Source organism: Balaenoptera borealis (genome assembly GCF_965194805.1).
Source record: "Balaenoptera borealis genome assembly, chromosome: 3".
NCBI classification, from domain to species: Eukaryota; Metazoa; Chordata; class Mammalia; order Artiodactyla; family Balaenopteridae; genus Balaenoptera; species Balaenoptera borealis.
The window spans coordinates 164,748,411-164,776,121 of record NC_138866.1 but is presented as its reverse complement, the minus strand read 5'-3'; the positions used below and the strand labels follow the sequence as shown (position 1 = coordinate 164,776,121).

General features: G+C 48.5%; 1 protein-coding gene and 1 long non-coding RNA gene across 11 annotated transcripts in view; one reads left to right on the top strand and one right to left on the bottom strand.

The window, feature by feature from the left end:
• UPF2 (UPF2 regulator of nonsense mediated mRNA decay) overlaps positions 1–27,711 on the top strand; it is a gene marked incomplete at its 3' end in the record, with an annotated part of 208,980 nt that overhangs the window by 85,784 nt on the left and 95,485 nt on the right. Inside the window, exons 22-23 of one of the 10 annotated variants that reach the window (XR_014242613.1) lie at positions 5,250–11,478; positions 12,927–12,984. The exons of 8 other annotated variants lie outside the window; for them this stretch is intronic. Coding sequence is in view for 1 of the 2 variants with exons in the window: in XM_082385280.1 (XP_082241406.1) it covers positions 25,675–25,750 (76 nt within the window). Of the gene's footprint in view, positions 1–5,249; positions 11,479–12,926; positions 12,985–25,674; positions 25,766–27,711 lie in introns of those variants that run through there. One more of the 10 variants, XM_082385280.1, reaches the window with a different exon arrangement.
• LOC309625738 lies at positions 115–5,243 on the bottom strand. The gene is made up of 2 exons (XR_014242721.1): positions 3,798–5,243; positions 115–3,689 (listed from the first exon to the last, which is right to left on the bottom strand). It is a non-coding gene; the product is annotated as an uncharacterized lncRNA (long non-coding RNA).

Here is a 27,711-nt window from a genome sequence, read left to right as displayed (position 1 = left end):
GAGCAAATTAGATAGTTCTGGATTATACCTAATGATCAAAGCCCAATGATTAGCAAAATAGAAAAGTCTTTGAGTTGTAGATATTTGAGTAAAGAAAACCTATTTATGAAATAGTTTTTTTTTTTTTTTTTTTTTTAATCTTAATTTCAGCCACACCAATCTTGGCTTTCACTTTTTCTGAGTGGACTTCTTTGGATTTTTTAGTTTTCTCTTTTGAGGACTAGTTATAGATTAGTTTGAGAGAAGTCACAGGCTTTCTGTTAGAATCTCTCAAGCCAGTGTTATGTAATCATAATGTTTACAAAAACTCAAAACCTGTTACTAGACTTTCAGTCATGCAGATTGAGTTTGTTTTGAGGTATTTTGTTTGTTTGTTTTTAAATTATAAAATATCCTACTGGGATCTATGCCAGTTCTTCTTAAACTTGAGTTACTTAATGTGAAATAATTAAAACTCTGTAAGGTATTTCATATAGAAGATATTGCCTAATATCTTCTTAGATATTGCCTAAGACCTCACTCATCTTTTTTTTAAAGTTGTTGAAAGTTTTGCTGGGATCTGATCTAAAGACCCGTACCTATCAACTTTGTTTTCTGTCTTGTGTTTGGGTTATTATCAAAAGTGACATAGGCTTTGTGCTCTTACTGGTTTTCCTTGGGGTATTAGTGTTTAGACTGAGGCTCTACAGCAGCCCTCAAATGTTGTCACCTTGTTGTTGGAGACAGGCGAGCAGGTGTAGAAAAGAGGTGCTGGGATAGAGAAATGGTCCACTGAGGAGAGTAGTAGCATTGGAGAAAACGCAGATGTTCCAGCCTGTGTCTTTACTCACTGAGTATATTTGTGTTCCCGGTAACATTTTTCTTTGAACGATATGCTCAGACAACTCTAATCAAATTGCAATTTAGGAAATTGGTTTGTCATTGACAGTTTAGGGATCTGTTTTTTAACAGCTATTGAGTGTAATTGTTTTTTTTTAGAAATCCACGTGACAAATGATGTACAATAGGCATAAGATACTAGGTTATTTTAAATTACCCGACCTTCATTAAAGTCCTTTAATAATACCTTTTATTGTGCTAAGATGTGGAACCGGCTAGGTTAAGAAAGAGGCCATGGAAATTTTACTTTTCTCCTTTTACATTTTCTTAGAGTAGCTTTAAATATATACCATTGTGTTCTTGGTAATGTCTGCTCCCTCTTTCTTATCTTGACATTTTTCATCAACTTCACCGGCCGTATTGCAGCCTAACATCTCTGAACAGCATTGTTTCTATTAATCCCTAATCCTTTCTCAGTTTAGATATGGTAACTGTAGCATCGTTTCCTAATTTTTCAATGTTTGGGTGACTTTACAGAATCAATAAATATGACATTTGCTACATAATTACTATTTGCAGTAGGATTTGCTCCCCTTAGCTTACATTTCATCCAGCACCTTCCATGGGTTCAGTCCTGCACTGTGGAAAATTCAGAAGTAGAAGACAGAGACTTTACTCTCAGACTTATAGTCCAGTTGAGAAACCAGGTCCAGGTACTTGACAGCTAATTTTGCCCTAGTCATGTATTTATTTAAAAAATCATTGATGGAGAGTCTAAGCACCAAGCATTTCTCAAGGAGTATGGAATAAAAATATGGGAAAGCAGATATATCAACTTAAACATGCTGCTATAGTTGTGTATATGAACACAGAGATGTGCCTTTCTTAGTTTGCTACCAGTTACTCGGTCGTTTTTCAAAGTTCTTTGTTACCTTTCTGATTTCCTTCCCTCCCTCCAGCCCTGCAGTCAGCCAGACTTGGAACTGGCCACGCTGGCTGTCTCTCACCTCGCACTCACTGTGCATCTGCCTCCCCGCCCCTTCCCTGACACCTTGACCTTGGCCTGGGCCGCCTCAGTGCTCCGTTCAGCCATCTGGGTGGCTGTCTCGGAGCGCTCTGCACGTGGGCCCCCCTCTTCTGTCGGCACACTCTCTTCCCATGACCTCTGCGGCTCTGCTGTCCTTTCTGGTCTTTTTCTTCCCTCCCTGCCTCCTCTGCTTGTCTCCTGACTCCAGGGTGGCCTTGCCTCCTCTTGGAAATACCTGTGCCCCTCAGGCTGGTCCTTGGCCCTCCTCGCTTACGCCGAGCGCTCTCGCAGGAGGTGTCCCCTCCCGTGGCTCTGTTACCAGCCAGGTCTCCAGCCCAAGCCTCCACTCTGGTTTCTGACCGTGCACCTGCTGTCTTCTGAACAACCACCTAGACGTCTCCCGGGAACTTCGACTTCAGCGTGTCCCCTCCCTATCCTCTCCCCTCCTCTGTTCTCTAGCCCAGTGAACGGAAGCTCTGCCCTCGCAGTTGTCCAAACTAGAGAAGGAGGTTTTGTTTTTGACTCTTCCCTCTCCATCAGTCTCTCTGTGTAGTTAATTAACAAATACTCTGATTCTACTGGTAAATGGCTTTCTCACACTGGCCCTGTTTATTCCACCTCCGCCACGGAGATCCTAGATCAAGCTACTGTCACCTCTCATCTGGATTACTGCCTGCAGCCTCCAGATATACTTCTCAGTCTCCAATTTCAACCCCTTCCAATGCATCCTCTCTGCTCTCCCCACAGTGTTCTTTCTCAAGTGCAAACCTGCCATCTGACTAGCAGTGAGCTCTTGTGCTTAAACCCTTCAGTGGCTCCTCGTGGCTTGTGGGATAAAGTCCCAACTCCTCACTTGGTTAACACGACCCTGCGTGATGGGGGTGCACTCCCCTTACTGGCTTTACCTCTTGCTGTTTTTTCCCCTACTTCCACCCAGCTGGCCTTTTAGCTCTTCTAGTTATGCCCTTTTTTGCCTCCCTCTGTTTGGAACCCTTTCGGACTCTTCCCCGGATAACTCCTGCTCCTCCGTCAGGTCTCCCCTTGAAACTCGGGAGCCTGACATTGCTGCCCTGGCTCACTGTGTTTCCCCAGACCTTGTTGTGCTTCGTCACCTGCTAGCTTGTCTCCATCCGCCAGGAGATTGAAGACTCAGGGCAGACATGAAGCCTTATCTTGCTTTCCATTTTATCTCCTCCATAGGTCTTGGTGCCTGGTACATAGTAGATGCCCAGTAAATATTTGTTGAATGGACAGAGGGACTTCAAAAGAATCTATGCTTAGTCATTTAATAAACTTTCTTCCTGTGTTATGCTCCCTAGCACCGTCATTCCCTTTTGTTTTCCTGATTTTGTGAGACTCCCAACTCTTGAGCTACTTGCTTTACAAACTATTTTAAATCTCTTCCTAAAATAATGACTTGGAAAAAAAAATCCTAACTTGTCCAGCACTCTTGAAAATGACCCTCTGTAAAGTCTTATGGTTTTATAGTCTTCTCAAAGCCAGTGCTTTTAAAATGCAGGTTCGGATGAACATTGTAGAGGAACAAGCAAATGTGTAAAAGTGAGTTTTTGAGCCTTTCAAGTACCAAATGTTCTTTGCTATTTTTTAAACTTAAGTGAAGAAATGTAGTCATGTGGAAGAATGTTAGATGATGGGGTGGTGTCTTTTGGTAGTTTGGCTCCTCTTTATTTTCTTCTATTTTTAACGCTGGGCCAGACTCAGTAGGAACCTGTGCATCTAGAGCCGTGGTCCTCGGGTGTCTGCGTGCTGAAGTCCTGTGGAAAGAGGCAGAGGGAGGTTCTGTGAGTGAGGTCTGAGAAACTGTTTTCAATTTGACTCTTAACTTGGCTAGTACTTTTTTTTAAAAGTTATTAAATTGTTGACATTATATGTCAGATAAAGGGAAATTTACTTGGAAACTGTTATTAAAGCAGTTTTAAGTTTTTATTACCTGTAGATTTTGATAAGGCTCCCAGACATTAATTATAATGATTTTTATATTTTCTAATCAGGATTGAAATAGGGCTGTAAGTTAAAATTTCAGTCCTTCTCCCTGGGCAGGAATGCTCTAACAAGGAATAAACATTTGCTTATAATGAGTTAAAATGGCAGTAGCACTCTAAGTAACACAATTACCAAGGTGTTCTGTAGTGCAGGACAGGGTTGCCTTCTACCCTGTGAGTGTTGAATAAACTGTGAAACTCAGCATCTTTGGCAAGTGTTAATATTAATACGGTTTATATGCTATAAATTTGTGTGGATTATACCTGCGCTCCTCAAACTTTAAAATACCTATTTTAACCATCCTGACTCTTGTTAAACTGCTGGTTCTGATTAGTTTCTAACAAGCTCCCAGGTGATGTCAAAGCTGCTGGAGTGTGGACCACACTCTGAGTAGCAAGGGGTTATAATAAGTGTGTCTTATTTATCAAAGACTGTGAACGCTTTTCCTGTCATTCATTGCGTTTATCTAAAGTATTCTGTTTTAGACCATTGCTTTGTCTTGACATCAGGGGAGAAACTGTTTCTTTCTCTCAGAGAATACTTCTTTTACTGACCTTTTCCCATTCAGTTCAGTTCTGCACGACTTACGGATGTATCCAGCTGAAAATAGACTTTTCCGTATTTGCATTTTATTCTTTGAAAGTTTCTTGCTAATGCAACTTGCCTTGTGAGAGACAACCTGTATGAGTTTGCTAGAGCTGTCAAAAGAAAGCGTGGTAAACTTTGTGACTTAAACAACAGAACGGTTTGCCTCACACTTCTGGAGGCCGAAATCCAAGGTCAGGGCCGGGTTGGTTCCTTCTGAGGCTGAGAGGAGAATCCGCTCCAGGCTCCCTCCTGGCTTCTGGTGCTTTGCCAGCAATCTTTGGCCTCCCCTGGCTTCCACAGCACCATCTGACCCATGCCTTCATCTTCACGTGGCGTTCTCCCAGGGTGTGTGTCTGTGTCCGGGTTTCCTCCTGTTACGAGGACGCAGTCACACTAGATCAGGGGCCCATCCTACTCCAGTCTGGCCTCGTCTTAACAAATAACACCTGCAGTGACCCTATCTTCAAATAAGGTCACATTCTGAGGTACTGCGGTTAGACTTCAACATGTGAATTTGGAGGGTACACCGTTCAACCATGACACAAACCATGAATTTTCAGCATCTTAGAAAGTAGTTGCAGGAGAGCTACTGGGACCACCCCCTTCTGATCAGCATCAGAATTGCTCTTTTTAGTGCCCCTCTGGCCCCTGTTGTGTCTTAGTCCAGTAGGAGTTTGTGTGCTCTTTAAAAAGCACTGACTTGTCTGCAGACGTCAGTGAATAGTGGCTGGGGCCTTTTTTAGGGGCCTTTTCTTGCTGGAGGGTCGTCCTCAGTCCTGGTTCTTTAACATTGCCCTGTTTGTGCCTCTAGGAGACGTTGATCCAGCAGCACGTGTCATTTCATTAGGTCCTGTATCTGATGTTGTGGATAGTGGAGTCCTCCAGCAATTGAATGAGAGCAGTGGACACATCTCAGCATGTCGGTCTAGAGAGTTGCGAATCTAAACCTGGGACAGGCTGGGGCCATGAGGCAGAAACAGCAGCCTCTGCCAACACCGGAACAAGCCGACGCTTCCAGATAAGGCAGAAAAGGCCTTTTGTAATGGAAATCACGTGAGGGTTCATCTTCTCTTGAGAATGCAGTCAAGAAATGAGATGGTTGACTTGATTCCTGAGCAGTTACACCAAGAAGAGCGTCAGTGAGATGACTGAGCCGAAGAAGAAACGGTTGTAATGGTAATGGTATGGGGGAAATGAACTTGAGTTTAAACTTGATTTGAGTTACAGTGTCTCTGAATTGAACATCCCAAGTTGGAAGAAGATACATTTGGGGGCTCCAGGACTATAGTAGCAAAGTATAGAGCAAGCAGTAAAATCTTCTAGTGAAAACTTACATGCAGGACAACAAAATGATGAAAGATATCCAGATACCAGATAATCCACCAGGAAGGCTTTTGTTTAGGAATTTGTTTCAAGAGGAACAAGGGATGAGGGAGAAAAATCAGTTTTATCCATCATAGTCGGTAATGTAACATTGCCTATTAGGGTAAAAAGAAAATGTGAAGACGATTAGTGTACAAAGCATGTACCCAGATGGCTTAGGGGAGTCTGACACCAGCCTAAGAACAGGGATAGTTGAGCCCATTGTAAGTATCATTGAAAACAGACAGCGTGCCAGGCAGATGTCACAGAAGATGGACGAAGGACAGCGAGAAGGGGATCCGGAGATTTTGTTGACCTTCATGGGTTTACAGCCTCTGTCTCTAAACAAAGTATGGAAACAGTAGAGCTTTTATTTTGCTTTTGTTTTTCTTTTCTTTTGTTTTGTTTTCCCCCCACTAAGTAGAAATGAGCATTCTTAGTCTGTTTCTGGCAATCTGTTAATTTATTAGGATAGTTGTCTTTCGTTTGCTTTCCAATAGGCATAGTAAATTTAGTTGAAGAGCACATCTGTATGCTACAACTTGATTACATCTTTTTTTCTAGCTATTTTGCATTTTTTCTTTTACAATGTTTCAGTTTCTGCATGTAGAATTAAATAAGAAACAAAACTTGTAAAGTTGTAACATTTCACATGGAAATGCTGCCCGATCTTCACCAGCTTCAGAAATCTGACCTTTGCCGATGCTGCAATAAAGTGTTGTAATTTAGATTTGGTGTGGTTGTGTTTTATTTGGTTTGGGTTTTGGAAACCTATTAAATGGGTAAATCAGTATCTTCCACGGTCATCACTGTTCTTTATAAAATAGTCTCAGAGACGATTTCTTTAGCATTTCACTAGTATTGTTGCTCTCCCTTTAGCATCTGTTACTTGCATTGTTTTCCTGGGTTCCTGAGTTAACTTACCTTTGGGGTCAGTAAAAAAAGTAGCCAGTGGAGTCCAATAGAATAAACATTTTTAGAGCAGGCTTGAAGCTGGTTATGATGGAAAATGCTGGCACAGCACAGTCTAGCCTGGGGTGGTGTTTATGATCTTACCCACGTGTGTGCCGCAGGGCTGATAAACCCCTCTGTAAGGCAGGCGGTTCAGAAGGGAATTGCGAGAACCATCGTTTTCAATTTCTTTCCAGGTATTTATTCCAAGGCTGGCTGAGACAATCCAGAAGGCGTGAAGGAAGTTTCAAAACTCGACTTAATTCTCTTAACCCTATTTTCCAACCCTCATCGCCATCTTCCTTGCTGACCTGTGTACTATTCCTTGCTATTCGGTGTTGAGGAGAATGGTTTACAAGTTTTGTCATGTTTATATTGTTTCCAAGTTTAAATTGTTAGAGGGAACCAGGGGTAATTCTGCTGTGTATCATGCACAAGGCAGAGAATATCTGAAAATCAGCTGTGATAATTCACCTTCATTCACTTTTCATCTTTCATCTAGAAGAAACAAGGTCACTAGCAGGTGTAACCATAAAGAAAGTAGACCAAATAAGATGGTGTGCAGCACTGTGCTTTATTCCGTTAGATTTCTGTAGCAGAGAGAGGTTACTGGTGACCGAAAGATTAGTGACACGTAAGATGGGTTCTGTTTTAACCACCAAGGAGCTTGCTTATATTTAAAAACATAAATAAGGGGGAAAGCCTACTGGATTTTGGAGAAGACTGATTCTCATACGTGGTCAGTCTTTGGCCTCTTTCCCCTACCTTGTGATCCACCAAAGGTAAGCAAAGATGTGAACAAACCTAATGTTTGCTGTCAGACTTCTCCCTTTGATCCTTTGATGCCTTTTGGGGAACAAATAAGCTGAGAAGGCCTCTGGGCAGCCCAAGGGTCACTCTCCCGGTGAGTCTCTGCACTTGCCTATGAGAGCCGCCCAGGCCCTGTGAGCTCATGCCCCATACAGTACCTGACCCGTGTGAGACCCGGGGGCTGGACAGATAGCACACAGCAGCTGGAAGAGCCCAACAAGGAGCCAGACTAGAAAAGGCAAACCACATAAGCAGGACACGGCAATACCAAAGGGGAGAGCATGGCACAGGACCCCGAGAGACCTGGTGGGGTAGTAATCCTGGAACATGTAGAATGTTAGTCCTGGAAGAAACACTCAGTTTGCAGATGGGGAGTCATCCTGAGCAGTGTGGTGACTTAACGTTCAGCGTAGTGAGATCAGTCATTGGCGGTATCAGAATTTTTGTGATTAGCAGAAATAACTTGTTGTAGAAAGGAAATAGGCCCAGAGTGGTGAGGCCAACAGCAAAGAGAGGTGTAGACCTCAGATTTCCTAATAACTCCAGCCATATCATAGAATATCTTTGGAATACTCATAATGGAAAACCTGGGAAATTTTTTTTTTAAGACAAAGTATCTTCTTATAAAAAGAAGAGATGAAATGTATCTCAGGTTCCCTTCTAAAATGGTTTTAAAATTTTGTGTGCTTGGATGGGGATGGGGGGTAAACCTCCAGCTATCCAGAAGCCTCTTTCATTTAGTTGCAAATGAAAGAGACCCAATTTGAATTCACTTAAACTCACAGGAGATTATTGTAAGGATCCTAAAGTTTGAAACCAACATGAGAATATTGTTGGGCTTTAAAGATACCTAAATGCAATCAGGATCCTCCAGTGTGTGTGCGTTCTGCTCCTTTGTAGTCTGCTCAGGTGTGCCTTAACAGAATACCACAAAGCAGCAGCTTAAACAGCAGACACTTATTCCTCACAGTTCTGGAGTCTGGAAGCCCAAGCACTGCTTCTGGTGAGGCTTCTCTTCCTTGGCTTGCAGCTGGCACCCTCACATGGCCTTTATTCTGCATCCCTGGTGTCTCTTCCTCTTATAAGAACACCAGTCCTATTGGATTAGGGCCCCACCCTTCTGATCCCATTTAACCTTAGTTACCTCCTTAAAAGCTCCATCTTCAAATACAGTTACATGGGGGCTTGGGCCTTCAACCTATGAATTTTGAGGGGGGGGCACACAATTCAGTCCATAACACTCGTTGTAAACTTGGCTGCCAACAGCTCCTGAGTTTTAAATCTTGCAGCTACAGAAACAACTTGATGGACAGTGCAACCAAGTCTGCATACCCACAGATCTGCTGGTCCATCCTTGGATCTGTGGTCAAGGGGGCAGGTTCTGTGAAACCATAGCCGCTCAAGCAGGAGCCTTAAGAATTACCTGGGGTGGGGGGCACTTCCTACACTCAGTTATCCATAATTGGGGTTCTCAGATTTTAAACATGAGGTTTTCCACATAGCTATACGTTTATTTCTAAAGTTTGGATTTTAAAGAACTCCAAATGTTTTGTCTGTACAACCTCTCATTAAAGCATCTCTTTCACTCTGTGTGGCTGGCACCAGGATATAGCTGCCCCAGCTCTGTCTAGTGCTCTTCCCTAGACTTGTTTTGAATGAAAACAGAATGGAGGTAGAATCAATTTTAAAATATTTAGCATGCTATAAGTAAAATCATGTTTTTGGCATTTTTATTTATATGCAATTTTTTTTTTAAACCTTTGGACGAAGTACAAGGGACAGTCAGCCATCTTCTGTTATCTCAGTAGAAATTCTTCTTTCTGGAGGAGTAACTTTGGAAATGGTTGGATTATTACTCAAATGTTTGTTTCCTTGGAAGCAGCTCTAGTTTTGTAGTTACTGGGGAAAGCATTTCAAATTCTGCTGAGTGTGTGCATGTATGTGTACAGGTGCTCATGCTATTACCCTGTCTTTGGTTTCCTATTGATACTGTATAGTCAGTCTGATTAGATTCATGGATTTAAACATTTAGATGAATACTTGGCGACCATGAGAAGAGAAAGATTGATTGACCCCTGTATACCAGGCATGGGGGATACAGAGGTGGGGAAAGAATCACTGCCCCCGTGGGACTGATGTTCTAGTAGGGGAGACAGACAAGAAATGTGAAAAATTCTGTGAAATTAAGTGATGGTATCTGTAAAGTGCTTAGCTCATCACGTGGCACATAGGAAGGGTCTGTCTGATGGTGGCTAGTGTTAGTATGACACCTTTGCATATGCCGTTTCCTTTGCCAGAAATGTGCGCTCCTTACTGCCCGGCTGTGCTACTGGCCTTCCTCCTCTAGGAAACCTTGCTGTCCCCTCATCCCTGATTTAATTTAGATGCTTTCCTTGAGCTTCATCAAAGGGACCTCTGCCTGCCCACCTGCCCTTGGCAGGGGGATGAGGTTAATTGGAGGGTGGTGCTCAGCAACTGTTCTGCAAGAGGCATGCAGAGCCCCTTGATAGGAGTACCAGGCTAGGACTGGGGGACCCTGTGAGGTGCTCAACACGTGCTTCCCCCGAACTACGGGAATTCCAGGGAATCTGCTCCACCCCAGGAAGTGTGTGTGGCCACGTTCCCAAACACCTCCCCTGCCATGTCTGCAACAGGACTTCCGTGCTTGAAGGTGGGATTTTTTGCCAGGCTTCTTTGAGGAGGCATCGGCAATGGAGAAGAAGCGGACAGAGCAGAACAGGCAGCGGATTTGAAAAGAGAAAGCAGAGTTGTCCTCAGCTTAATCAGGTTGACCACCTGCTTGTGTGTGTAGCAGAAGGGCACGTAGGGCTGGTTCACTATGACTTCTGCGTGCATGGGGGCCACTGACTGAACACCGAGCCTAGGAGGGATTGTAAGGAATGGCCCAAATCCCCCAGTAATTTATAATCTTGTTCTAAGCCACGCACAGAATGTGCAGCCTCCCATGTCAGCCTGGGGCCATCATGGCGCTGCCCCTGCCTTGATTCTGGTGAGGTGGGCGGCGCTGGCGGGGGAGCCACACAGAGCGACCCGGGGTTCTGCTCCTGCCACTTCTTGGGTGAGTTTCTTAACCCAAGCCTCACTGATGTCATTTGTGCAATGAGAATCAAATGATGAATTTTCCAGGGTGGTCGTGAATGTAAAGCATTCGCTCAACACCTACCACGTGCTAGGCTGACGTCCCAGTGACACACAAGGCAAATCCTGCTTCTATGGAGTTTCCATTCTTGGAGGGAGAGACACATAGGAATGAAAAATTAAGAAAAATACCAAAATGAGAGAAGCTGAGATGGATACTGCAATGCCGAAGGCCCTTTTCTAGGATGGACTTAGCTGTAGGCGCAGGAGGGGGCCTGCGGAAGCCCACGTGAAAGGGCTGATGGAGCAGGAGCACGAAGGTCTGGCATCCTCGGCCCAAGTCAGACAACCCAAGGGCCAGTCCAGCTGTCGTGAAGCCCACATCACAGCCGCCTTGCCCCTCTGCCCGTCCTGCTGGCTCCCCTCCACGGCTCTTGGTCCCAAGCGTGCTCCCTAATGAGCATCGCGTGCTCTAACCTTCTTCCCAGTCTCTGCTTTCCTGAGACCGGACTGCAGCCCAAGTGCTGTGCAGGGTGAGGTGCCGTGACTGGTGGCCCCTCGAGATTGACCCCCCAAGATGGCAAGGATCAGCCCCTCTGGAAGATACACATTCCAGACAAGAGGTCAGAGAGGGAGGAACGAGCATGGCCTGCTTGAGGAATGGAAGGAAAAACCAGTGAGAGGTGGACGCAGAGCTTTGAGAGGCAGGGCCCGTATCAGAGAGGACTCGTAAGCCAGAGGGAGGCGTGGATTTTCTTCTGGGTGTGATACGATTGATTTGCTCTGACTTTACAGGATCATCTGGCTGCTGAGTGGAGGTCAGATTGTAGGGGCTAAAGTAGAACTGGGGAGACCTGGGAGCAGGGTATGGCCAGGGCCTGGCCAAGAGACGATGGGGTGGTGGCAGAAAGAGGGGGCAGATTTCCAAGTAGAGGGGAGAGGGCTGCCTGATGGGTAGGTGTGGGAGCGGGTAGGATGTCCTGGCCTGCACGGTTGTGGTGGTGGGGCCTGGGGGGGAGGGAGGGAGGGAAGGAGGGGGGGAGGGGGGAGGGAGGGGGGAGGGAGGGAGGGGGTGGGTGCAGCCCGTCCCCAGGCGCTGTCATTCACGGAGCTGGAGCTGCCGGCAGGCTCCCCCCCACCTCCCTTCGAGGGTTTGCATGATGTTTTCACAGACTGCCGGGGAAAATGGCCACTGCCAAATGGACCTGGTTTCTGGAGACTTCCTTGTCTGCAGGTGGGGGCAGGCAAAGGTCTCGGCCAGAGAGCTGAGGCCATGACGTTGCCCTTGGCAAGTGGAGGGGGGCCCCGGGGCCTCTTCTCCAGGAGTGCTGTCCAGCTGTGCTTTTGGAGCGCAGGCCCTGGGCCTGGGCCGGGTGAGGAGCAAGGGGACCCTCCCGCCGGGCCCGTGCAGACTGGTGGGATGGGGCCGACTATAAACGGATGTCTCTCTGTTCTGCCTGACCTGGATTTTCCTTTCCTTTTAATCTGACTTCTGTTTGTTTGCTTTGCATTGTTTCTGAGAGACTCTGGAGAGAAACCCGAGGCGCCAGGGCTGGTGGCTGCACACCCGGATCAGGCTGGGGCTGCCTGGCCGCAGCCTCCCCTTGGCCCTCCCAGAGGCCCGGGCCTCCTCTGCAAGCCCCCAGCTTCCCGCAGCCTCAGCGCCAGGCAGACCTCACCCACCCTGGGCCTCTCTTTCCCTCCTCTCTACTGCCCGCTGCGGTAGGAACTGGAAGGTGCCATTGGCCCACACGGCCCCTCTCGGAAGGAAGCCATCTGGTCACTCCCTTAGGAGCGGCGGAGGGTGGGAGAGAAGATCTGTGTATTTAGGTCCCTAGAGCCAACAACGTGTGACTTTGGTGTCCTGCCCCTTCCATGGTCCACTGGGGTTTCTGCACCAGCTCCCGCGGTGTTCCGTGCCTGCTGCTCTAACCTGCAAACAAGCATGGAGAGCCAGTGCATGAAAGCCAGGCCACCCTGGGTGTTACGGGGAGAGGAATTCTAAAATAACTACAGAATCCCTAATCCCATTTTACTTCTTAAAAACTTTTTATCTAGAAATAATTACAGACTCACCAGAGGTTGCAAAAATAGTCGAGTCCTGCAAACCCTTGGTCCAGCTTCCCCCAGGGGTGACATCTTATATGATGATAGTACAATATCAAAACCAGGAAACCGACATTGGTTCAATACTGGTAACTAGACTGTAGACCTCATTCAGTTTCCACAAGTTTTTACACATGCACGTGTGTGTGTGTTTCTACAGAATGGGATTCCATGTGTAGATTTGTGTAACTCCATCACCATCAAGATACAGAAATGTTCCAGCACCACAAAGGAACTCCTTCCTATGTGCTACTCCTTGACCCCTGGTGTATTAGTGTTCTTCAGAGAAACAGAACCAAAAGGATAAAAAGAGATGCATATGGGGATATTTTATAATAGGAGTAGGCTCCTGTAATTACGGAGGCCCAGATATCTCACGGTCTGCCATCTGCAAACTGGAGAAGCAGGAAAGTCAGTTCTTCAGTTCATCCCAAGTCTGAAGGCCTGAGACCCACTCTGAGTCAGAAGGCGAGAACCAGGAGCACCCATGTCTGGGGTCAAGAGAACATGGACGTCCCAACTCGAGCAGAGAGAGCAGGTGCCCCTCCATCCACATTGTTGTTCTCTTCACGCCCTCAGTGGACTTGCAGATGCCCACCCACATGCGGGAGGAGGATCTTCACTCAGTCCACTGATTCAAATGTTCATCTCTTCTGGAGACACCCTCACAGACACACCCGGAAATAATGGCTCACCAACAACCTGGGCATCCCTTAGCCCAGTCAAGTTGACACATAAAATTAGTCATCGTACCTGGAAATAACTAACCTGGTTTCATCTGTGTAGTTTTGTCATTTTGAGAGTGTTATGTAAATGAAACCGCACAGTATGGATCAATGATGGATCTATGATGCCCTTGAGATCCACCGAAGTTGGTGCATGTGGTTCCTTCTTATTGATGAATGGTACCCCAATGTATGGATGTCCCAGAGTTTAACCACTTACCCACTGAAGGACGTTTGGGTTGTTCCCAGTTTGAGGCTATTCTGAATAAATCTTCTATGAATATTTCTGTACAAGTTTTTTTTTTTAAGAAAGAGGTGGCTTTTTAAATTTTATTTTATTTTATTTTTTTTTTATGGCTGTGTTGGGTCTTCGTTGCTGAACATGGACTTTCTCTAGTTGCGGGGAGTAGGGGCCACTCTTCGTTGCGGTGCGCGGGCCTCTCATGGCGGTGGCCTCTCTTGCTGCGGAGCACGGGCCCCAGAGCACGCGGGCTTCAGTAGTTGTGGCTCACAGGCTCTAGAGCACAGGCTCAGCAGCTGTGGCACATGGGCCTAGCCGCTCCACGGCATGCGGGATCTTCCCAGACCAGGGCTCGAACCCGTGTCCCCTACACTGGCAGGCGGATTCCCAATCACTGCGCCACCAGGGAAGCCCCTGTACAAGTTTTAAAAAAAATTTTGGTAAAGTATACATAAAATTTACCACTGTAACCATTTTTAGGTGTATAATTTAGCATATGTACAGGTTTTTGTATGGATGTAAGTTTTCACTTCTCTGGGATAAATGCCTAAGAGTATAATTGCTGGATCATGTGGTAAGTGCATGTTTAGTTTCTTAAGAAACAACTGCCAAACTATTTTCTGGAGTGACTATACAATTGTCCATTCCCACCAGCAATGTAGGGGAGATGCAGTTGCTCCACACTGCTGCCAGCATTTGGTCTTATCACTGTTTTTTTTTTTTTATTTTACCTGCTATAATCAGTGTGTACTGGTATCTCCTTGTTATGATTTGCGTTTCCCTAATGGCTAATGATGTTAAGCACCTTTTTATGTGCTTGTTTGCCATTCATATATCCTCTTTGGTGAAATGTCTGTTCATGTCTTCTGCCTTTCTAATTTAATTAGAAGCAGGGCCAAACATTTGTGTATTTATTGCATTTGTGTTTTTGAGTTTTGAGAATTTTTAAAATTCTTTTACAGATTCTAGATATAAGTCAGATATGTGGTTTCCAAATAATTTTTCCCCATCTGTAGCATGCCTTCCATCCTTTTAAAGGGGTCTTTTGCTCAGCAAAAGTTTCAAATTTTGATGAAATCCAACTTATCTTTTTTTTGCATAGATGATTCTTTTGTTATCATGTCTGATAACTCTACTCTTTGTCTAGCCCTAGATATCAAAGATTTTATGCTGTCCTTCTTTCCTAAAAGTTTAATAGTTGTACGTTTTACATTAGATCCATGATCCATTTTTTTTTTTTTTTTAATAATTCTTTATTTTACTTATTTATTTTTGGCTGTGTTGGGTCTTCGTTTCTGTGCGAGGGCTTTCTCCAGTTGTGGCAAGCGGGGGCCACTCTTCATCGCGGTGCGCGGGCCTCTCACTATCGCGGCCTCTCTTGTTGCGGAGCACAGGCTCCAGACACGCAGGCTCAGTAGTTGTGGCTCACGGGCCTAGTTGCTCCGTGGCATGTGGGATCTTCCCAGACCAGGGCTCGAACCCGTGTCCCCTGCATTGGCAGGCAGATTCTCAACCACTGCGCCACCAGGGAAGCCCCCATGATCCATTTTGAGTTAATTTTGGTGTAAGGTGTGAGGTTTAGGATTTTTTTTAGCCTATGGATGATCAATTGCTCCAGTGCCGTTTGTTGGAGAGGCTGTCATTCTCTATTGGGTAGCTTTTGCACCTTTGTCGAGAAAACCACAGAACCTACCGTGTGGGTCTATTTCTGGGTTCTCTATTCTGTTCCATTGATCTCTGGGTCTGTCGCTTCGCTAATACCACACTGTATTACTGTTTGGTGAGCTCTATGGTAAGCCTTGATATCAGGTAGAGTGATTTCCGCCCACTTTATTCTTTGTCAAGCTTGTTTGCTAATCTAGTTCCTTTGCATATAAATTTTAGAATAAGCTTGTCTCTGTCTACAAAAATATCTTGCTGGGATTTCCATAGGAATTGGCGTTATTATTTTTAAGCTACTGTGAATAGAATTGTTTTTGTAATATCGTTTTCAGATTTTTTATTGCTAATATCTAGAAACGCAGTCTGTTTTTTTTACACTGGTCTGGTATCCTGTGATGTTGTTTGAGCCAATTAGTTCTAGTAGTTGTTTAGTGGATTCCTTAGGATTTTCCTTATACAGGATCATGTCATCTGCAAATACAGTTTGACTTCTTGCTTTCCAATCTGGATGTCTTTTCTTTTTCTTACCTGATTGCACTGTCTGGAATCTCCGATATAGTAACCAGTAGAAGTGGTGGGAGCGGACATCCTTGCCTTGCTCCTCATCTTAGGAGAAAGCATTCTGTTTTTAACCATGTAATATAATACAGAGAGCACCACATACTGACCAAGTACCAGGGTCCTGAGAGGGGGGGTGGGGGGTGGGTGAGGGCATCTGCTTCCCAAGGAGATGGGTTGGGAGGAAGATGAGCTCACTGAGCTCAGGAAGTCTGTGAGTTTGTCCCAACATTCCAGTGCAGGAACTGACAGCTGAAGAGGACGGGCTCAGCACTGCTGATGCTGTTGCAGGCTTAGCTATGCTTCCCTGACAAGGTCGACCTCCTCTCCCTCCCCACCACGCCCGTAAATGAGACAGCCAGATGGCCTCTAAGGGTCCTGTGCCCTCACAGGCTGCATCTCACTCCCCGTCACTCCAGAGGAGCAGGGGCAGGCAAACTGAGAGGCTCCCAAATGTTCCAGGGAAGAAAGGCAGGAGCAAGCACCTGAAACTCTTGCCCCAGGATGCCTGGGGCAGCTGCCACCAGTGGGGATCCTGCAGACCTTCATCCCATATTAGGAACCTGACCTTCATTAATCCATTCATTTATTTAATGCATTTGTCTGATACCTGCTAGGTGCAAGGCATCTTTTGAGTCATGGCATGGCATGAAATAGACTAACAAGGTCCTTATTCACCAGACACTTATAATTTACAACAGAGGGATGAGTCTCAAATGCTTATACTTTAGAAACAATGTGATCCCTGGGATGAGAGAGGCATAAACCAAGTGCTATGGTCTTTCAGAGAAAGGAAACAGCGTGTGTGTGTGTGTGTGTGTGTGTGTGTGTGTGTGTGTGTGTGTGTGTAGGGGGGTGTGGTTAGGGCAAGTGGGATGGGGGTTGTTACCAGTAGGGGGGGCATAGGCAAGCTGAACCCTAAATGATGTAAAGGATTTTGACAGATGACTGGCAGGAGCTTTGGGGACACCCTAGAGCTGTGATTCTCAAACTCTCATATGCACATGACTCGCCTGAGGTCTTGTGAAAATTCAGATTCTGATTCCATGGGTCTGGGAAAAGACTTGAGAGTTCTAACAAGCTCTCAGGTGAGGCTGATGCGCGGGTCAGAGAGTCACCCTGAGTCGCAAGAGTGTAGAGAACGTCTGGTATGATTTGGCTGGAGAACAGTGGGAGGGAAGGAGAGCAGAACTGGAAAAGTAGGTGGGGGCCAGATTCCAGGCTGAGGAGTTCGAACTGTATTTGGCAGGCAGTGCACAACCTCTGAAGGTATTTGGGTCATGAAATGAACCAAGCCGGCTGTTAGGAAGATTAGCCCGGAAATTACTCAGTGGAGAGACAGAGCAGGGGCAACTAGAGGGACAGTGATTTGTCATACACCCATGTATCCATCCACCCACCCACCCATCCATCTATCCACCCATCTATGCATCTACCCAACATCTGTCCACCGTCTGCTTACATTTGTTAGATACATATTATGCTCCAGACCCTGGGGAAGGATGGAGAAGATCCAGTTTTCCCCTGCAGGGATCCCAGTGGGATTGATGAACTGTGTTATGTGTGCAGGTGCTATGTGAGCACAGAAGAAGTGGGTGGGTGAGGGGCATCCTGAGGAGGGGACCCTTGAGAGCTTTTGAAGAGCAGTGGGAGTTACTTGGATAAAGAAGAGTCCAGTTAGGCTCTCCCGGTTAGAGGGAGCCACTCAAGCAAAAGCCGGAGGCGGGCAGTGTGTGGTGCTTGTGTTTCACGGCTGTGAGCCTGGGGCTGATGGGGTGTGGTGTTCAGCCAGCGGAGGCTCCAGAGGTGCAGTGGGGTCCCTGGTCACCAAACAATAGGGACTAGCTTTGGTTATGATGGCACTAGTTCTGAGATGGCTCTCAGAACTGATGGGAAGGTTGGAGAACCAGCTTACGCAGGTGCCCAAGGTCAGGCTGTGTCTCCCCACCTCTCTGAGGATTGTCTCCCAATGGGTAGGGTGTGGTCAGCCACAGCACAGGGCCCACTCTCCGAGGCCGTAACCGTGACTGGAGTCTGTGGATGCTTATGTGCCCAGGCACCGTGCTCAGTTCTTTCTTTACACAGGCCAGTAGCCCTGGGAGGGGTCCCCTCTGTAAGGATGAGGAAACAAGGCTTGAAGAGGTTGGTGGCTTGCCTGAGGTCACCCAGCTAATGGGGCCTGGATGAAGCCAAGTCGGCTGCGCTCCAGAGCCCAGAGCTGTAACCCACTGAGCAGGAGAGGGAAATGGAAGGGCCAGCCGAGTGGGGACCACCCGGGGCTCTGGTGATGTGGGGCGCTGACCACGACCTCCACCAGGAGGCAGAAGAGGGGGTGCTGGGGGTGTCACTGTGACGGGCTAGAGGAGAACCTGTGGATGTGGAGGAGAGGGTGCTAAATGGGGCCTGCAGGAGGCAGGGAGATGCTGCTATGGCTGCTCGGGCTCCAGGTATGCAAGAGGTGCTCCAGATGGCACCAAACCGAACTTGAGTCCACTTGCCTGGGGTGCAGCAGAGCCAGTCTTCACCACTGGATTGTGGTGAAGGAAAGTACAGCCTTTATTTCAAGACTCCAAGCATGGAGAACAGGCAGCTCATGCTCAGAAGACCTGAACTCCCTGATGGCTTTCAGGGGAGGGGTTTTAAAGGTGACGTTTGGGGTGAGGGTTGCGGCTTGTGGACTTTCTTCTGGTTGGTTGATGACGGGGTAACAGAGTGATGGTTCAGGAATCTTAATCATCAGCCTTCTGGTTCCAGCCAGTCTGGGGTCTGCATGTTTGTGTGTGTGTTGGGGGCGGGGGCTGGGTGTGTCTTAGTTTCTGCAGAACAACTTGAAGATGTGCATCAGATTGTTATGTGTATCCCTTGAGGAGGAACTAGGACTCTGTTTCATAGCTGAACTCTTGTCATTACTTTTCTTGCTTATCTGCTTTTCCTTTGTTTCTGCATTCGCTCACTTCCCTAATTAGTAACTGCTTGAGTTTGCTCTTTGGAACTCAGGGAAGGCCTAGGAGACTAAAGCCTTTTTCTACAAACAAGAAACGGGGTACATGGAGGGGTTTTTGTACCCGGGAGGGCTCCACTGGGTCCTGCTCAGTTTCACAGAGAGGTCTCAGGGCTGCGGGAGCCAGAGACCTGGCTTTAGAGCACTGTGGCCGGCTGTGGACCAAGGGAGTGTTACTTAAGATCGTAACCAGAGGATGGGTGTCTGTTAGCCAAAGGCCTTGGTTGCCTCTTTGGGCCAAAAGACGCAACCAGCGAGGTTGGGAAGGAGGTCACCAAACAGACATGGCAGTAGTGCTCGGCATAGAGGTGAGCTGGAGGTGGGGACGAGGGAGAGAAAAGACACAAGGAGAGGGACACTGCCAAACAGAGTCACCACCCCTACACAGACACACCCTCTCTCTCTCCCCTTCTCTCTCTGATACCCCATCCCTTCAGCTCCTCATGGGCTCTGAGGAGATTGGGGTGGTGTCTGGGGGCAGGTGAAAGATGGGAAAGATCTACTCCTGAAAGAATGCTGTGGAAGCCGAAACTCACTGCCAGAGATGACATAGAAGACAGAGCCCCCGTAACCCCCAGAGGCAGGGACTGGGAGTTGCTGAGTTTCCCACTGGGGTTCCAGCCATCTTACTGACTCCAGGATGGCAGAGGGGAAGGGCCTGTCTGCCTGGGCTGCCATAACCAAGTCCCACAGACATTTGTTTCTCACAGTTTTGGAGGCTGGAAGTCCAGGGTCAAGACGTTGGCAGGGCCGGGCCCTGGTGAGGCCTCTCTCCTCGGCTTGCAGTCAGCCACCCTCTCACGGACTTTCCTGTGTGCATCTGTGGGAGTGAGAAAGGGTGCTCTAGTGTCTCTTCCTCTCCTTATAGGGATCCCAGCCCTGTTGGATCAGGGCCCCACGCTAACAACCTCATTTCACCTTGGTTACCTCCTTCAAGGCCCTATCTTCAAATAAGGTCACATTGGGGGTTATTTGAGGCTTCAACACATGAATTTAGGGGGACATAAATCACTGGTAAGAGGGCCTAAGAGACCCTCTAGTCCAGCCCCCTTATTTTAACCCATGAGGACACTGAGGCTCAGAGAGGTTAAGTGGTTTGCTCAAGGTCACACAGTTGGCTGGCAGCATAGCCAGAACCGGAAGTCAGGCCCATCATCTTCCAGATGTGTGGGGGCAGGGACAGTGTCTTCTAGCTGTTGAGGGTGTGTGGTGAGGCCTGTGGAGGCGTGCCCTCCGGAACCAGCCCTCTGTTTATGTGAGACAGGAGCAGAGGGGAATAGGCCCACCCAAAACCAGAAGGATTTAGCTCAGACCTCAGAAAGGCTTCCTGTTTGAAAAAGTGGGGAGTCATTGCCAAGTATGGCCAGTGGCAGTTATGGGGCTTCTTCCTCTGAAAGTGGCAGAAAGCTGGGCAGAGGGGCAGGGGAATGGACTTATAACTGCTTCAAGCTCCTCCTAGACTTAGGATTCTTTGATGACAATTAGGGAACTACTCAACCGAAACCACTTGAATCCAAAAGTATTGCCAGCAGGAAATAGTCACCGAAAAAAATCTCCCTCTGCATACCTTTGGCCCAGCAGCCCGACCTTGGGGGTGAGGGCAGGGCCTGGGCCCTTGCAGGGCTGTTTACCTTGGTTAGGCAATGCAGATAAGTGGCCTTGTTTGTGTTTGCAGGCGGGGCCAGCATTTGGGTGGGCAAGGTCAGGCCGGAGCAGAGCGGCGAGGAGCTGTGGGAAGCCGGCTGGGCTGGAGGTCAGGGGCTGAGGCTGGGGCTGGGGGAGGGGAGGAGCGGCCGCAGCCCGGCTGAGAGGCCCATCATCCTCTCCCTGTCCACCTTCTGCTCTCCTGGCCTGCTTGCTCTGTGTCAGTTCCCGCTCTCTCTCTTAATCTCTCCACAACCCACCCCTGATAACAACGTTCTGTACTGACCCAGACCCAAAAGGCTTTTTTTTTTTTTTTTTTTTTGAGAAAATGATGTCTTCATTGAAAAATGAATTTGGGCAATCCCTTTCAGACCCACAAGTGCCATTTTTAGGAAAATAGGGAATTCTGAGACCTGTCCTGTAGGGTAACAAAAAGAGCATTTGCCTCTCTGAGCACTGTCACTCCTGACTTGTGGTGGGAGAACACCGTCTCTGGAGAGGCCTGCTCTTAGTACAGCCTTATTGCGACCTGTGCGCAATGTTTTCTGGCTCCGTGTAATAAAGCCGTAGCCCCCTGGAGAAGGAAGAGTCAGGAAGGGCATCTGTGGTGGGGTGGAGGTGGGGAGGAGGGGGCTGCTGTCTGCTGCTGAGGTCCCCGCTCGCCCCCAAGCCTGTGCAGCCACAGCTAACATAAACCACACCTTCTCTATAAAGAGATTCCAAGACTTTTAGAACACACACCTCTTGGCACCTGTTACTGTGTTGGGAGAAAACCATGCTCTGTGGCGCCCATGCTCCACCCCCCCGCCACATCCCCTATGGACCTGCCGGCCAGCGGAGGAACCGCCGGGCCTGGTGGGGTTGGCTGGCTTTATTTTGGCCGTGCCCACCCTTAGTGGGCAGGGGAGGGGAATGAGGGAGGGGGTGTCACGTCCAGTGATGGCGGGACCCAGGTTTTGGTTCAGTTCCAGCTTCAAACACTTGGCCCCACGGCCCTGGGAGGCAGCCCTGGGTGGAGACTGTTGATTTGGGAAGAGCGGTCAGTGGGCACGTAGCCCTCGTTCCCTGGCACCTGGTTTACTAAAGAAATGAGTGCATTGAAGACCAGAGGGGCCTCTGTGGATGGAGGAAGGCCCTGCTTCCTGCTGAAGCGGCAGAATCTGTTCCCATCCTAGGGCTCTCCTTTAACTGGGGTCAGGGTGCCTCTACGAGCAGGGTGTGACCTCGCCTTGGCCCTCAGGTCCTGTTCTATGTGTCACTTAGATCTCAGGGCTGCTGGGATGGAGGCTGTAACCCCTTCTAATGAGCTCTTGTAAACCGTTGACCTACATCTACCTAGCTGGGGACAGGATATTTGCGTGGTGCCCCTGACCTGGCCAGTTGACCTCGGACGTGGGGACGCAGCCTCACCAGCCTGTGTGTCCCTGGAGCCTCCTCATCCCACCTGCAGGGCACTGGGTGTGCAGGTATCAGAAGATGGGTTTTGTGCCCAGTGTTGCCCGGTCACTTGCTGGCTCTGTGACCTTGGACCTTGGCCTCTCTAACCTTCAGCTTCCTCAGCCTTCAGCAGAGATAATAAAGGAACTACTGCACAAGTTTGTCACAAGAAGGAATTAAGGTGACCCACGTCCAGACCTTAGCCTGGGAACTCCTGCCGGGTACTGGTCAGAGCGCAGCCCACCTGAGGTGGAATCACGCCCGAGGCCGAGATGCCCGCTGCTTACTCAGCAGTGAAGACAGCGAGTCTGCGTTTGGACGTGAGGGGGTCCAGGCTCAAACTGTATGGCACAGTCTTACCTCTGAGGGATCCTTGTTGGCCCTAAACAATAAACTCAGCTCGAATAAGTGGACTCCGTGCCCTCTCCCGTCACAAACTCAGCCAAGGGGTGTCAGGGAGGCCCCCTCCCTTCCCAACAGGCCCAAAGTCATCCTCAGCTGAAAGGGCTTCTGGGGTCCCGGCGATGCACGGGACAGGCTGCTCTAATCTCAGCTTGAGCCCCTTCCCGAGACCCCCGAGAACTGGGTGTGTAGCTGGCAGCCAGTGTAGCAGCCGGAAGTGAAGACAGCACAGGGAACATTCCGGCAACCCATCCTCTGGGCCCTAAGTGTAAATTCTCACCGCTGGGAGCATGATGTCATTTCTGGCCTGGCCTGGAAGTCACCTTTTGGGTGGGTCTGGCTACCCCATATCAGGGCCTCCTGTTCCCTAAGGGCAGGGCCCTGGGCAGCCCAGAAGCTGAGAATTAATGTGGAGCCAGAGGTGCCTGGAGATTGAAAGGCTCTCCCGGGCTGATCAATACTGTGGCCTGAACTCCCAGCCAGGTCCCAGCGGGTCTTGGTCTCCCTGGGGCTTCCACGCAGCCCTCTCCTGACAAGGGGCCTCAGGATGGAATGTTCTGGGGCCAGCAGGTGTGTGACAAATGCTACAAATGCTTGCTCACTGATGTCAGAGGATCAGGGCTGGCCCTGGGCCAGACGCAGAGGTGAAGGCTGACTTTGCTAACCCCAGCTTTCCTCCCTCCTCTTTGTACCTTCTGCTGCCCTTACACATCCTGGACCTCTCTTCCTTGCTCCTCTTTCCTGACCTTGAAACTTCTCCTCTGGAAAGGGGAGTGCATTTAGACTACAGTGTAAATGACTGGCAGCCCTTCAGTGCTCTGCCACCCGCCTTTCTCTCTATCCTTTTAACAAGCTCCACATGGCCTCAGTCTTGGGCTTCTGAAACTGGGATCATGAATCCCTGGGGATACCTGGTGATGTTCCGGGGGGGGCAGACAAAGCCGGAGGATAACCCGCTGCACCGCCCTGGAACATCCATTTTATTCGACGATGAGAAAACAATTATCTATGAAAATAAACATAGGTGTGTTATAGAGTAGGAAAAATTTGCCTGGATTTTAAAGACAAAACAGAGTCTACTCTCCAGTAGTTAAATTTGCAGTAGTTAAATGCAGCAGTTAAATTTGTTTCCTCACGGCTCGGAGGAGCACAGTTCCCACCTGATTACTCTAGCCATGGACTGTGGGAACATCGGTGATGACAGGACAGCCCCTCCCGGTCATTTACCATCTTGTCGACAGGTTGGTAAGTCTTGCTCTACGAGACTTACATGCTTCTCTGTACATTTAAAGAATATTTTTGAGATGAGGGTTAGACTTCGTATAAGTGTAAAACCCATGTTACCCTTACACAGAGCTTTTAGGGCATCCACCAGATTGCCCTGTGTTTCTGAGCACGTGTTTACTTAAAGGTTTAAAAGTTTTAAGAAGTACAAACATGACTGCACCAGGTGTAAAGCTCTGAGCAATCACAGGTGAAAACTGTTCATGAAACCTTGAAGAGCGCAGGCTACAAGGACAAAATAAAACTACAAGGAGCACGAAGGTGGACTTGAGAATATGAAAGAAAAAGGAGAAAGCTTGGAAATTGGGGAAGAGGGCCACCACCAGCAGGTCACACAGAAGAGCTGGACAGGGAGAGTTGGGGAGCTGCGTGAAGGCTCTCAGCTCTGCAGCAGCCCGGACCCCGTCCTCCTTCTGCCTCTATCCTCTGCCTCACATACGCCCCGCATCTCTAAAGGGGGAAAGTTCCCTAGAGTCCAGCTGTCTCAAAGTCAAAGCCACAGCAGTTGACTTTTGAGAGAATCTGCTTCTGTTTTCCAAAGTTTATATTTGCTCTCTGATGACTTTTGCTGCAGTGAGATTGCTCTGAAGATTCCCAATGTTATAATGTCAGTGGAAGTTGGAGGAATGAGATGAATCACGCTGATGGTGAGATGGGTGAATAAGGAAATAGACACAGTAGTGTTTTGTTAAGGACTGCTTTCTGGAACCCGGGCAAGGATGGACCTCGCCCTTGGGGGCACTGGCGTCACCCTTTGGAATTCCCCCTCTTTCCTCCTGAAATCCCCTGGTGTCCCAGCGTGCCTCCGTTCAGTGCCCCTCGGCACCCGTGGGCTCCAGGACTGATGGTGATGACATTCCTCGTGATGCCTGAAGGGCTTCCCGGGCTATTGATCTCCACCCAAACCCTTTGATTCTAGCGTGCACTAGGCACCCTTCCCACCTCCCTCTGTCCTTGGCTGCGTTCTGTCAGTCACGGGGGTCACGATTGGCCACAACACAGCATAAAGGGCAGGAAAGTCCCACAGACCAGTAAGGCCCTCGCAGACCCATCTCTGGATTGAGAGCTGGTGTGAATTCTCTGGGGGGCAAGTGGGGATAATCATTTGTCTCCCTCCTATATGTAGAGAAGCCAGACCCAGGAAAGCAGAGAAGAGAAACGAAGGAGAACACACATACACAGAGAACCTTCTAGAGATGCAAGACATTCACCCTCCATGTCCCTTGCTCAGCGTGGGAACGGTTTCCTCACCTACACGCATGAGGAAGCGGAGGCCCTGAGAGGTGGAGGAGTAGGGGTGGCTGGTGCTCACAAGGACCAGCCCGCTGTGGCTCTCCCGCCCCGTCCCGTAGGCATGGTGATCTCCATTTTATAGCTGGGAAACCCAGACATAGAGACACCAGGTGACCCCCCCACAGGCCCAAGCTCATAAACGCTGGAGCTGGGACTGGAGTCTAGGAGTTCTGACTCCAGAGCCCGTATAGTTCACCGCCGTGCTGTACCGCCCTCCAGGCCACAGGGCTTTTAAACACAGGACTCTGAGTTCCCACGTCTCTGGCCTCTGCCAAAGGGGTCCTGAATGCCCAGTGTCTGAGGCCACATGGTGCCTCCCTCGTACAGAAGGATGCTCCAAGTGGCTCAGCCAAAAAACGAAGGCAGGGATGCAGCTGCCAGGCATGTGTGCAGCTGTCCCCTCAGCCTGGCCTCCGAGGGCAGTATCCCTGCTGTCCCCAGGCATCTGCCTGGGAAAACTCTATTCAAGCTTAAGGCAGATTGTCTTTTCTAAAGATGACTGCCCTCTTTGATTTGATGTCTCAAGTAGTTTGACTTTAGGGGAAAATGCTGTAAGAATCTCCAGCCTGGTGTCACATCTGTGTTTCTAGAGCCAGCCCGCCTGTGCTATCACATCCCAGCCACGAGACCTTAGCAGCTTTTCTTGTTTCTCCTTCTGAAGGACAAGCCCGGCACTCTGGCGTCCAGCTCCGTGTGAGCCGGGTGCAGTGAGGGGAAGTCGGTCTCGTGGGGCCTGACCCCTCCAGGCACAGACAGGACGGTCTCTCATGGTCAAGGGCTAGAGCGGCGCGGGCAGCCTCCGTCGGACAGCACGTGTGTCTCCTCCTGTCTCCATGCCTGCTTCTTCCGGAGACGCCTCCCCTGAAATAAATGTCTTTGTCTCATTGTCCTTTCGTAGGTAATATCCACCTGTCTCCCGGAGCAGGCTTTTCCTGAGGGATTCCTTCTCCCCAGAGCTCTCCCCCATGGGCTGCAGCGGGAGCTTTTCTTGCTGGGAGGACCTTGAAAACGGGCAGAAGGTTCCCCAGCCGTCTGGGTTGAGCCCTGACCATCAAGTGCACACCTAACTCCTATTATGTTTTTCTGTCCTGCTTTCCATGTGGCAATTTCCTGGTCAGAAAAGGACTCCAGGGTGCAATGCAGGGTCAGAGTGGAAGCGGGGCTCCGTGGAAAGGTGCGGGGTGGCCGCCCCGCGCTGTTCTCCCCACTGTCTCTTCCTCCAGCCCCACTCATGGAATGAGCGACCAAAGGCCCATCGCACTACCTGCTCTGTCGCAACCATCTTGTCTGCGAAACGGGGGCAAGAAACCCTTCCAGCCCCCAGGCAAGGGACCAGACTGTCTGATCTCTTGAGTTCCTTGCCATCTCTGAGAACTGCAGTTCTGTGAAGACTGATTCATTAGAAACAACCTCTCACACTTTTACAGAAAAGTGGCAAGTACGGTATAGATACGTTTCCAGAAGCATTAGGGAATAAACTGCTGACATGATGGCCATACCCCTGAATACTTTGGTGTGTATTTTCTACACACAAGGACATTCTCCTCCAACATCACCATCAAATGAAGAAGTCAGTCTGTCCTGTTCCTACCATCCAGTCTTCCCAGTAATGTCCATTGTAGCAAAAGGGTCCAGTACAGGATCCTGTGTCCCATTTAGTGGTCGCATCTCTTTGATTTCCTTGCCTGGGAGGCGTTCCTCAGTCTTTTATTGATTTACATGATCTCAACGCTTTTGAGCATCACAGACTCAGTTGTTTATAGACTGTCCCTCAGTTTGAGTTTTCTGGTATTGCCTCATGCTTAGATTCAGGGTCTAAATCTTGGTAGGAACGGAAGTGGTACCTGTTCTCATTGCTGCACGATTTTCCATTTGTTCCATCACTGATGGAACCGACCCAACCCCTGATTAAGGTCTGTCTGCCGAGCTTCTCCACTGATGTTAGTTTTCGTTTCTAATTGTTAAGTGTTTTGTGGGGAAATACTTTGAAACTATGTAACCTAACCAGTTACTCATCAAATAATTATGGTTAATAATTAATTCTAAATATACAGGTAAATATAACTCATTAATGTAATTAATCAATTAACATACACGTGGACTTGTGGTTTCCTATTTCATCCAGTGGGTTATGACTCATTATTATCATTATTTATCCTGATGCTCAAATCATCCCAGATCTGGTCCATGGGAGCCCGTTCAAGCCGACCTCTATGTCTTTTTGACATGTCCCCATCACTCTCTGAGCACTCACTTCCTCACTTTCTGGCACAAGCATATGTTCTAGGCGCATCTTGTGGTTTCCAGTCCCAAGCTCTGGAGCCGGCCACTCCTCCCAGGAGCCCTGACGCTTTTTAGTGAAGAATGAATGGTGACAAAGCTCCTCTGAGCCTTCTCCTCTGGGCTCGACTTTGGGCTTCCCTCTTTGTCCTTGGAGAATCCAGTTTGAGCAAGAACCGTGCTAGGTCAGTTTACCTAAATAGCCCCCCTTGCTATCTGGCCACCCTCACTATGTGATCAAATTCCTCATCCCTAACCTGGTTTCCTATCACCCAGCCTGCCTTCAGCAAGAGTTGTGTTGAGCTGATGTAGCCTGAACACCCCTGATGTTTCCCCATAGTGATGTTCCGTCCTCTGACCCCCACTCTGCTCCTGGGATATAAGCCGCCACTGGTCCTCATTGGAGGTGGAGTTGAGT